The sequence below is a fragment of the Ailuropoda melanoleuca genome, chromosome 2 (genome assembly GCF_002007445.2).
Source record: "Ailuropoda melanoleuca isolate Jingjing chromosome 2, ASM200744v2, whole genome shotgun sequence".
In the NCBI taxonomy this organism is placed as follows: Eukaryota; Metazoa; Chordata; class Mammalia; order Carnivora; family Ursidae; genus Ailuropoda; species Ailuropoda melanoleuca.
In genome coordinates, this window is record NC_048219.1 from 17,211,001 (window position 1) to 17,222,671 (window position 11,671).

General features: G+C 41.3%; 1 protein-coding gene across 1 annotated transcript; it reads left to right on the forward strand.

The window, feature by feature from the left end:
- Nucleotides 1-4,393: 4,393 nt before the first annotated feature.
- Nucleotides 4,394-10,696, forward strand: TMCO2 (transmembrane and coiled-coil domains 2). Its single transcript, XM_002927561.3, has 2 exons — nt 4,394-6,789; nt 9,225-10,696. Exons 1-2 carry the CDS (start codon nt 6,544-6,546, stop codon nt 9,537-9,539), a joined length of 561 nt encoding a protein of 186 aa, XP_002927607.1. The 5' UTR covers nt 4,394-6,543; the 3' UTR covers nt 9,540-10,696.
- The last annotated feature ends 975 nt before the right edge of the window (nt 10,697-11,671 follow it).

Genomic DNA, 11,671 nt, shown 5'->3' on the forward strand with positions numbered 1-11,671 from the left:
TTTCTTGTTTACTCACAATGAGTTTTCCTGCCATACATAAACTGAAACTGCACTTGTATTTTCTGGAATGTGCACTTACATTTTGCCCCAGTAGTTTTTCGTTTCTCACTAACCAAACCATTTAGATCAAGCTTCTTTCTGAGTGACTATTGTCTTAAAGTTTTTGTGCAAAGAAAATTCCGAAATTGAGTAATTAACTCTGAGAGTCAACATAACTCCAAAGGAGAATGTCCAGGAGTTGTCCGGGTGGAGTGAGAATACCAAGCAGAACATGAAGGGCATAGATGGACACAGTAATGTTTCCAGGGAGCTACAAACAACGTGGTAGGCTGCAATGAAGGGGAGCACTGAGGTGGGTGAGATTATTGTAGAGATAGATGGGCAGGAACCCAACCATGAATGCTAAGGAGTTTGAACTTGAATCCACAGGCAGCTGAGAGCCTTTGAAGGATTTGAACAAAATAACATGATAATGTTAATTGTAATGTTAAATTAATAACAATTTGTAGATAACGTGAGTGTGATTTGAGGGGCTGAGAATGGAAACAGACACCAAGACTGTTGAAGTATCTGAGGCAAATTTGGTGAGACTTTATACTGACAGTTGCACCACAAGGAAGAGGAGATGAAAGTGAGAAATTTAAGGAGAGGGTTGTTAAGCCTTGGAGGGTGAAAAAAATATTTTTAGGAAAACTGAGAGATTCAGTAGTGATGCATCCGATTGAGGAGGGAATGCAAAAGGAAGAAACGAATTTGGGGAAAGAGGATGGAAAGCCAAGATGAGCTTGGTCTTTGGATGTGTTGAGCCTCAGTGGACTGTGAGCCATGTATGTCTGATGACAAGGAAAGCAGTGTGTTCTTATAAATACAGCAGCTTTATTCTCTGTGCTGGTGAGGTTTTCAGTAACTTTCATTAGCTAGCAGTGAAGTGACTCAGACACTCCTAACATCCCTTTCTTAATGCCAGTGGTTAGGATTTCAAGATCTTTTCTCTGACTCTTAAACCTTGTAGTTTTGTTTTGTCAGCTCTTAAGGAATTTCGTTCTGTCACCTCCTTACCCTAAGTCTGAAGCACACCCCTGCCCCGTGCCCAGGTGGTTTCATGGTTCAGATCCTAGTAGGTTCTGAACAGAGGGTTCCCAAGATTCTGTTGAAAGAAAAAGTGGCAGAAACTGGGGAACATCTTAGAGGCTAAGGCTACTACTGATTCCTTGGGACCTTTTCTGTCGGCTTCAGTTTCCTCACCTATAAATGAAAAGATATGGGATATCCTCTTACATCACTTTCTGTGATCTAAGTATGAGAAACATCTGGTGGCTTCATTCTTTAAATTCCTTATACTAGAGATTTTTAGCCCAGAACAAGAGAAAGTTGCTAATTTGCTGAACTATATCCATTCAACTACTCCTAACTTCTACCCAAACCCTAATTTTCAAAACTCTGTTGGAAGTTTGCTTCAAGTACAAGCCACAATGGTTCATCATAAGATTACTTTCTGTTCCAGTTGGAGCATCTTGGTTCATTTGATTTTTATTAAAGACAATGTTTTATGTCAAATGGAGCATGTGCAGTTCTATGATAATAGAGAAGGTAAGAGAGTTATTTTTGTAGCTTTTAGTACTGTCAGTTTTACTTCATCTGTCTTTGGGATTTTTCCCAATGCTGGTGCAAACCTGGAAGCATTGACTTTGTTCTTAAAGCCTTTTTATTTTTTATTTGTTTTTATTTTTACTTTTTAAGATTGATTTATTAGAGAGCAGGGAGGAGGGGAACAGAGGGAGAGGAACAAGCAAACTCTGCACTGAGCACAGAGTCCCATGCAGGGCTATCCCATGACCCTGAGATCACGACCTGAACTGAAATCAAGAGTTGGAGGCTTAGGGGCGCCTGGGTGGCACAGCGGCTAAGCATCTGCCTTCGGCTCAGGGCGTGATCCCGGTGTTATGGGATCGAGCCCCACATCAGGCTCCTCCGCTGTGAGCCTGCTTCTTCCTCTCCCACTCCCCCTGCTTGTGTTCCCTTTCTCTCTGGCTGTCACTCTCTCTCTCTGTCAAATAAATAAATAAATAAAATCTTTAAAAAAAAAAAAAAAGAGTTAGAGGCTTAATTGACTGAGCCACCCAGGTGGCCCTCAGAGCCTTTTTAAATTCAAGAATGCCCCTTTAAATGATGGGTGTAAGTTGAGAGTGCCAGACACTTTCATTCTATCCTTTTACCCAACATTCTCTTGTTTCAGTGTTTCCCCATGTTCATGAACACACGTGTGTGAGAGAGAGGGTGGGGGGGGATGATGGCGAAGAAAGTTTTTGATTAGTATTCCTAGAGTTTCCATCCCAAGTCTATCCTCTCTTTGTCCCAGGTTGCCTACTTTGACTGCATTGCCAAGGACATAGTCACTGGAGGATGGAATTAGTCATTGACCAAATATTTAAGTGCACCCATATTTAGAGACAGTTTTAGGTGCTTTGGGAGATAAAAATACCAAAGTAAATTTGTTCCAACTGTGGCAGTGGACCAACAGCATGGGCATCACCTTGGAGCTTGTTAGAAGTGTGGAATGTCAGGCCAGGCCCTACTGCAGGCCTTCTGGCCCCAAATCTGCATTTTAGTAAAATCTTTAGATGATTCATAGGCACAGAAAAACTTGTGAAGCAATGACTAAAACAAAGTGGAAAGTACTGTGAGAATTCAGGATAATTACTTTTCTAAAAGCACTTTACATAAAATATCTTACTGAATTTTCATAACTTCATGAAGTAGGTACTGTTAACCCTCATTTGACAGATAAAAACTTAAAGGTGAAGTGTTTTGCCTAGCTGATAAAAGCCGGGACTAGATGGAGCCTAGTCTCCAGTTTCTTCTGACTGGAAGGATATGAGAGAGGGGAGCTTAATGTGAAGGAAGAACATTGGAAAGTTGCAAGTGGCATTTAAAGTACNAAAAAAAAAAAAAAAAAAAACCACACCATAGTTTCTGTCATTAAATGAGTGTATTGTTTGTGGAAGTGAATAATGGGAAAGTTTGAAGTGTAGGGGCGCCTGGGTGGCACAGCGGTTAAGCGTCTGCCTTCGGCTCAGGGCGTGATCCCAGCGTTATGGGATCGAGCCCCACATCAGGCTCCTCCTCTATGAGCCTGCTTCTTCCTCTCCCATTCCCCCCGCTTGTGTTCCTTCTCTCGCTGGCTGTCTCTATCTCTGTCGAATAAATAATAAAATCTTTAAAAAAAAAAAGAATTTAAAAAAGTTTGAAGTGTAAGTAAAAGCCAGGTCATGCAGATTCAGTTCCAATCACACATCTATTGACATTTTCTCATTTGAGGAAAGAGGAAAACCGGTTCGTTTCTGTGAGTCCATTTTTCTTTCTGAGAGAAACTTGTGAAAGAGGAGTTGCGCAGTCCCTTCTCCCCACTTCCCACCCTCACAACAGACTGTGATGCCTCCTGGCTTTATACTGCTGGCTCAGGGGCAAAGCCTCCTGTTGGGTAGAGCTGAGTCCCACTCTAATCTGACCTGCTTGGTCTACACCTGCAGGAATAGATTCTGTGACACTGCATTTGGAAGGCCGAACCACTTTGCGAAAGGTAACCAGGATAGTCAGGAGATTTAAAAACCTGTCACCCTGTATTTGACAGGTTTAGCCGGTAAAATAGAGAAGGCTGGAAGCACAGGAAAGCTATAGCCAAATATTCACTAAGCACATACCGTCTGCTAGTTCCCAAGTGTTGAACATGACACCGTAGGTCTCCTGCATCGTGGAAGTTAGAGTCTAGTAAAAAAGATAGACAAGAGGGTGCTTGCGTGGCTCAGTGGTTTAAGCATCTGCCTTTGGCTGAGGTCATGATCCTAGAGTCCTGGGATTGAATCCCACATCGTGCTCCCCTCTCAGTGGGGAGTCTACTTGTTCCCCTCCTGCTCATGCTTTCTTTCTCTCTCAAATAAATAAATAAAATCTTAAAAAAACAAAAACACTGCTTTTAGAAGATAGACAATAAACAAAACACTACAAACGAAGGGCTGCAAAAGAAGCTGTGGCTGTGATGAGACCTCAAGGCCAGGAAAAGCATCCTTGAGGAAGCGATATTTGAACTGAAACCTGAAGAACCAGTAGGAACTAGCCAGAGAGCATAATCCTATTGTGTGCAGAGGCTTTGTGGTGTGTTCGTGACATTGACAAGTCTGGCATAGCTAGTGCTGAGAGTAAAAATGGGAAAGGGAAAGGAGAGAAGGCTGGATGGGTAAACAGCAACCAGATAGCTGAGTGCCATGTAACCAGGTTTTAGATTTTGGATTTTGTTTGAAAGGCAACGAAGAACCTAGGAGTCCTAAGTTGCGGTATGAATGCCAGAAAGTCCTCATGCAGTCTGATGTGGAAGACTCCTGGGTGGAAGTGACTGACGGCTGGCTGGCTGGGTAGATGGACGGATAACTGTCTAAAGGTGAGATGACATGACTTGCATAGTGATAATTCTTCATTGGAGGTTTTCAGGCATCTAAGAAGGGAGTCAAACTATAAATGGGCTTTTCAGACTAGATTCTTCTAAGGCACCTGACACTATTGAGATTGACAATACCTTGTATTTGGTCGGGGATGTCACTACAAATCATAGTTATACTTATCTATATGGGTAGCTTGTTCTTTTATACAAATTACCAAATTCTCATTACAGGCCTACAAGTGGGAGTAGGAATTACTCCCACTTCACAAATGAAGATATTAGGGCTCGGGCTAAGTATTTGCTCAAGGTAACAAGGTTAGTGAATAGAAGAGCCAAAAATTTTAACCCAGATCATAGTACTCCCAAAGGCCTATCCTCTTAACAGCTACTCTATAAAGATTCTATACGAACAAGTACATAAATATGGTAATAAGCACTTGATGAAAGAACAGTTTAGGCTGTAAGGATATTTAGAATTCTTCCAGGGGACTTTGCATTCACCTAATATTTTATTTAATGCCCACTATGTGCCAAGACCTAGGGATACAGTAGTCAGTAAAAGGGACATGGTCCCTGTCTTCCTTAGGTTTGCAACAGTTAGAGAAGACAGATGTTAAACCAAAAATTGCACAAATAACTGTAATTAAGTGCGTTGAAAGTAAAGTGTAAGGTGCCATGTAACAGGGAGATCTAATCTAGTATCGAGAGTCTCAAATAATGATTTAGTTGTCACAGCCCTATCTTTCTCTAAAAAGTTTCTGGTTACCAGTTCCTGACGTATGTTTAACCTGTAATAGCCAAATCCAAAGTCTTATCTGAATCACTTTTATTCCTTGCTAGAAAGGATTCTGACTGTTGTCACTCACTAGCAGACTGTGGGTTTAATATCAATAGCAGTCACTCATAAATCAGTAGGTCATTTCACTCTGACATAAGTACTACATTTCCAACAGCACTCTAGACTCCATTTTCTGGATGTGTCTCTGACACTCCAAGCAACTTGCCATACCACCCGTTCCAAGCCTCCCTATTACTGTTCTTTTAACCAGAAAGAACACACTGGCATAGCATCAGACAGTATTTTTCTAAAAATTGTCATAACTGACCCTTTCTCCTTGTCCTTTTTGCCTCTCCTCTCCTATTGGTGCAAACTCTCTTTTGGACTCTTGCTGTCTTCACAATTGATGTCAGTAGAATATACACGTGTGTGAACTCTTTTCTCCTAAGTTTTTTGGGTACAGACCGTACATACTGTATTTTCATACCTCTTTGCTTGAATGTAGATAGGTACTAGTCAGTAAATAACTGATGTGATAACATGCCATAGAAGTTATTGTACAGCACCTACAGTTTACAGTGTTTAGAAAATTATACATCTGTTTCTAATATAAACCTTGCAAAGGATGTGGAATCCCATCTGTAAACAGATGAGCAAAATGAGGCTCAAATATGTTTCAATAGTCTTCCCAAATATCACAATTTCTAAACAATAGTGACGTGAAAAAGGGGAATGCTGCAAAATAATCCAGTAATAACCTCCCTCCCTATTTACCAAGTAAACTATTCCCTCTTTGAGAAAGCTTTCCTTAAATTCTCTCCTCAAATCTCCACTTAACCTCAGTTTTGTCATTTGCCATGTGAAAATAATTGCTGTCCCTTCCATGTACCACTGGAAATGTTCTATATCTGCACTTTCCAAGAAGGTAACCGCTAGCCACATTGGCTACTGAAATGTAATTAAAATTAAACAAAATGTAAAATTCAATTCCTTGGTTACACTGTTGGCTACGGTATTGGACAGAGCAGATAGAGAGTATTTCCATCACTGCAGAAAGTTCTGTCGGACAGTCCTGTGCTACAGCTAGAACTACAGCCAAAGATCCAGGGAAACAACATGACTGAACTGAAAATCCAGGCCAAGGTCTGGTTGGTTTTGAGAAAGTTCACTGGGTGAGTGTGAAGCAAGCTGGCCTTTACAACAGTGACCTCACAATGCACAGTTCACAATGGCTCTAGAACACCTGGGCTCCCAGGCCACTCTCCCTAACTCGTATCTAGGTTCCTGAAGCCTCTGCACGTGTAGTTCCTGGAGCTGCTGTCTTATTAAAATGTCAACATCTTTTCCTTCATCTTCATCGGTCTGGGACAACATCGTCGATTATCTTTCTCTGAGCTCGATATGGAATTGGCTACAAGCAAGTCTTCTGGGAGAGACTAGATCACCTCAGCAAACAAATTTGGGACTACTAGATAATCTTGCTCTGGCTGTGCAAGTTATCCTGGGGATTTCCTTTTTGCTTTTGCTGGGAGTAGGAGTATATGCCTTATGGAAACGAAGCGTTCAGTCCATTCAGGTTATACTCTTTTGTTACAGAGGAATTTAAATTGTTCTAAATCAAAATTTGGTTAGCTCTTTCCTGTATTGCTGCTACCCAGTTTTAAGCCCATGCAGATGAGCAAAGATTAACCCTAGTCTCTGAAATTGGTTGAAACTAGGTTAACCTTAAAGACTTTTGCCAATTACGTTTTGAGCATAAAACACTCCTTCTCACAGTGGTCTTTGGCTTGTTTTAGAATAAAATAGATCAAACAATTTCATAAACTGAGAAGGCAGCCTAACGCCAAATTTATTTGATCACATATTCATCTTTGATTTTCTACTATGTGCCAGATGCCATGAGGGGTACCTTTTAAAAGAATAGGCATTGCAAATATAATTGGGATCTTGGGTTTGGCCTTTCTGTTCTTATGTGACATTTTTCTATAACTGATGCCAAGGCATGTCTATTCATTTAGGCATCACAATATTTTCATTATTTCCTTGTTTTAACAGTATCAGGCTTAATAAATACCCAGGGGTTCTTTTTGGGACTAGGAGTATGATTGGCTGGGATTGTAAGAAACATTTAGGATTTTACATACTTCTAATCACCAATAATAATAACTTAATAGTTTAATCACCAGAAATAATAGCTATATTTACAATATAGTCAAAATGCTTTTAGAATCCCAACAATTCCATGAAACGGATAGAGGTTATTTTCATATGACAAGGAAACTGAGGTGCATTGATGTTCAGTGGAAATCTAAGGGGGTAGGATTTTAAAAGGGCTTTCTTAAGGTTTACTTGCTAAATGCTGAGAGAAATTATTACTGGATCATTTTGTAGCATTCACTTTTTTCATATATCACTACTGGTGAGGAATCATGGTCACATCCATTCTCTTAACCTTTCAAAACCCTGCATGGTAGGCAAGGAGGGAGTATCATGCCTGTCTTGTGGGCAAGGAAACTTGGTTATCACTGAACCAAGGTGACATAGATTATAAAAACTGGCAAATCTGAGATTGGAACCTAATTTTTAGGATTCCAAATTCAAACCTTCTCCAGAATCTTATTTAATATAATCCAACTAACCTGAATCCCCAGCAGGGATATGTGGGTATACACACATTTCAATTGGCTAATAGAAGAATACAAGGTAAAAAAAACAACAAACAAGCAAAAACCCCTCAAACTATTGTCTATAATTCTGGGTTCTACTCTTGTTTGGTTAATGTTCAACTCAATTAGATGAATTTGCAGCCCTCCAGACAGCTCAGCCAAGGAAGAGGTAGTATAACAAGTGCTTAATGGCATGAGATCTGGAGTTGGACTGCTGGGGCTCACACCTTGGTCCCATTACTTGCTGTGTGATCCGAGAGCAGCCAGTCTCCAAAACCCCACTTTCCTTATCTGTAAGATGGGTTTGTCAGCAGTGCCTCCCTTAGGGTGGTCATGACGGTTAAAGGAGATACTGTGTGTATAAAGCTCAGCACATAATGAATAGTCAGTAGACAGTGCCAGTTACCATAATAAGGAAGAAAGATAATTGGGTTTTTTTCCTTATAATAACATTTTTTATTATATTATGCTATTCACCGTACAGTACATCCCTGGTTTTTGATGTAAAGTTCCATGATTCATTAGTTGCGTATAACACCCAGTGCACCATACAATACGTGCCCTCCTTACCACCCATCACCAGTCTATCCCATTCCCCCACCCCCCTCCCCTCTGAAGTCCTCAGTTTGTTTCTCATAGTCCATAGTCTCTCATGTTTCATTCCCCCTTCTGATTACCCCCCCTTTCTTTATCCCTTTCTTCCCCTACCAATCCTCCTAGTTCTTATGTTCCATAGATGAGAGAAACCATATGATAATTGTCTTTCTCTGCTTGACTTATTTCATTTAGCATTAAGATAATTGGTTTTTAATTTTGCTCCTGACAGGAATCGGTCCTAGGTCATTAAAAAAAGTGTCTTTCCCCATGACCAGGAAATCTAGTTTTTCAAACCACTGTGTCCTGAGGGAACTTACATGGAAGTCAGACTTCCTAGATTTCAGTCCTGGCTCTATCATTTCCAAGCGTATGACCTTGGACAATGTCAGGGTCCAAACTGGAAGGTATTTAAATGGCTACCCAGTTCTGGGGTTTTTTCTACGTAAATAGGCAAGTAATAGGCAAAACAACCTCCTAGCACAGAGCCCTGTGTGTGGCACATTTTTAGCAAATGGTATCTATTCTTATCTTCATTAATTAAATGCAAATAACAATCCCTGACCTGCCAATCACTCTGTTTTGTGATAAAGATCAAAAGACAGAATAGATGTGAAGATGTTTTGTTAAACAGAAACTTTGGCATAAGAATGAGAGATTATTGTTACTACTTAGGTTTTTGTTTTATTTTGAATCTGAGGCATTCCCATGAATAAACAAGTAACGTTCAACTTCTGTTGTTTTATTTTAGAAAATATTGTTGTTTGTAATCACCCTCTACAAACTTTACAAGAAGGGCTCAGATTTTTTTCAGGCTTTGCTGGTCAGCCCAGAAGGGAATCCTCTCCCAGTTCAAGACACTAATTTCTTCCTGTCCTTGGGTCTGCAAGAGAGAATTTTGAAAAAACTTCAGGCAGTGGAGAACAAAGTGAAGGACCTGGAGGGGATGATCATTTCCCACAAACCTGCCATGAAAAGGGATTGCTCCTCGGAGCCTTACTGCAGCTGCTCTGACTGTCAGAGCCCCTTACCCACATCGGGGTTTACTTCCACATCTGAAATGTGATGGACTCCAGTCTTCTCCAGAAAAGCACTGTTTTTCCCTCATGTGTGTGGTGGTGTATCAATAAAGATAGAGAACTATATTGCAGTTACCCTGCAAGGACTGGCTCTCTATTCGGTAGGGCCCAGCTTCTACTTACACGTGTGGTGGGGTGTACTAGTAGTCAAAAATGTCTCGGAGATAATGATGCCACTCGGTAGGCTGGAGGCAATAAACAGCCATATAGAAAAAGAGAGCCAAACTGGAATCCATGGGAAAAGAAGGGAAAGCGGGTCAGGGATCTGGCCTTGAGCTCCATGCTGAAGAGGTTGGGTGAGATATCATCAAAGCAGCAAAACTGCTGTTGAAGGGCAGTGCTGTGTACTGTCCTGTGGAGGTAGGCTGGCCGCTGTGCTGGCCTTTAGCCTACAGGTAAATACGTGGCCCATGAGTCTGTGTGCATTAATTACCCAGAGATGGAGAAGGATGGGCTGGGTATGAAGGACACTCTACTTTTATCCAACTTTTATTGATACTTACTCTGGGCTAAGCATTATGATAATCCTTGGGAATCTGTCCTTTGTGCTTCAGAAGCACCCAGTTTGGCTGGTTGGGCGGGTAATTTCAGAACAAGGAGTTATATATAATGCAGTGGGATCACATCATCTTGAATTTAGCTGAATTCACCTATGAGAATCCCAGCTTGGCATGGAGGGAAGGAGGCCCTGCCTGTCATTTAACTTGATGAGTGTGTACTTTGAAACGGGGCGGGGGGCGGGGGTGGTGGCAGTAGATTATCCCCTCAGTGGGTGGGTTTCAGATTCCACAAGCCTTATAGTGTGTGCATTTTTGCCACAGTAAATGTGATTATACAGTTATTGAAATACTTTGTAACTCTCTGACACCCAAATGAAATATTTTAAGAAAGAATCAGTGATTTATTGCATGCTGCAGAAAAACTGGCTGTACTAGTCAACAGGAGACAATGTAACAATCTCCCTAGTAGCATCTTCCTAAGGAATTATGAGGGTAATATTGATCATCATTTTTTTTGTCCAGTGCACTGGCATTAAAATGCAACCTCTGGGGGTGCCTGGGTGGCACAGCGGTTAAGCGTCTGCCTTCGGCTCAGGGCGTGATCCCGGTGTTCTGGGATCGAGCCCCACATCAGGTTCCTCCACTGTGAGCCTGCTTCTTCCTCTCCCACTCCCCCTGCTTGTGTTCCCTCTCTTGCTGGCTGTCTCTGTCGAATGAATAAATAAATAAAATCTTTAAAAAATAAAATAAAATGCAACCTCTGTGTAGTACATTGTACTCTGCGTAAAAACAGGTCAATGAATAAAGGGTAGGGCCAGGAAAGGCTTTGCAGAGGAAGTGACACTGAGTAGTCCTGTCCCATAAAGAGTTACATGGGCAGACAATGCAGTGGAAGGTATTCATGTTTTAGGAATTACCATGGAGCCATATAAAAAAGAGAGTGGCTTGGCTGGAGAACAGGAGAATTCCAGGGTGGCTGAAGCACCAGCTATTTCCTAAGCTACAGTAAAGAATTTTGGCTTCAGGGTAAGACACACTGATCTCATCCTCAGATCAGCTTTAATTCATGATGTGGGGAACAGAACAGATGGAAGTTAGCAACAACGTGCGGTATCTGACAGTGTAGGTGAGAAGTTTGCTAACTGTGCTGCTGAAGGAGTGCCATGCAATCTTTTAAAGTCAATTTCTCTGGGCGCCTGGCTGGCTCAGTCGGCGGTGCATGTGACTCTTGATCTCGGGGTCATGAGTTTGAGCCCCACGCTGGGTGTAGAGATTACTTTAAAATTTTTTAATTAAAAGAAATTTGGAAAAATTAAAGTCAGTGTTTCAATTTTTTGCACTGTTTACATTTCAGTGACTTCCCGTATGGTTCCAGTCATCTTGTCTTAGTTACGTCTCTGGGGTATTTCAAAGGGAAGTGTCAGAAGAAAGGCCTAGAAGAATAGACTGATGTCAGGTCATGAAGGCATTTAAAGGTCATACCATATTGCTGGAAATGGATCATTGTAGCTTTTTAGACAGGGAAGTAACATAGATATGGTAGTCTGTGTGGGAGACAGGATAGAATGAGCTAGATGGAGAAGATAAAACAGGCTGGCTGCTTCTATGAGGATACACAG

Bases quoted from the DNA above. Each gene is read 5' to 3' on its own strand.
- TMCO2 (XM_002927561.3), top strand. From the start codon at position 6,544: ATGTCAACATCTTTTCCTTCATCTTCATCGGTCTGGGACAACATCGTC. The intron at 6,790-9,224 runs GTTATACTCTTT...GTTTTATTTTAG, and splicing joins GAAGCGTTCAGTCCATTCAG to AAAATATTGTTGTTTGTAAT.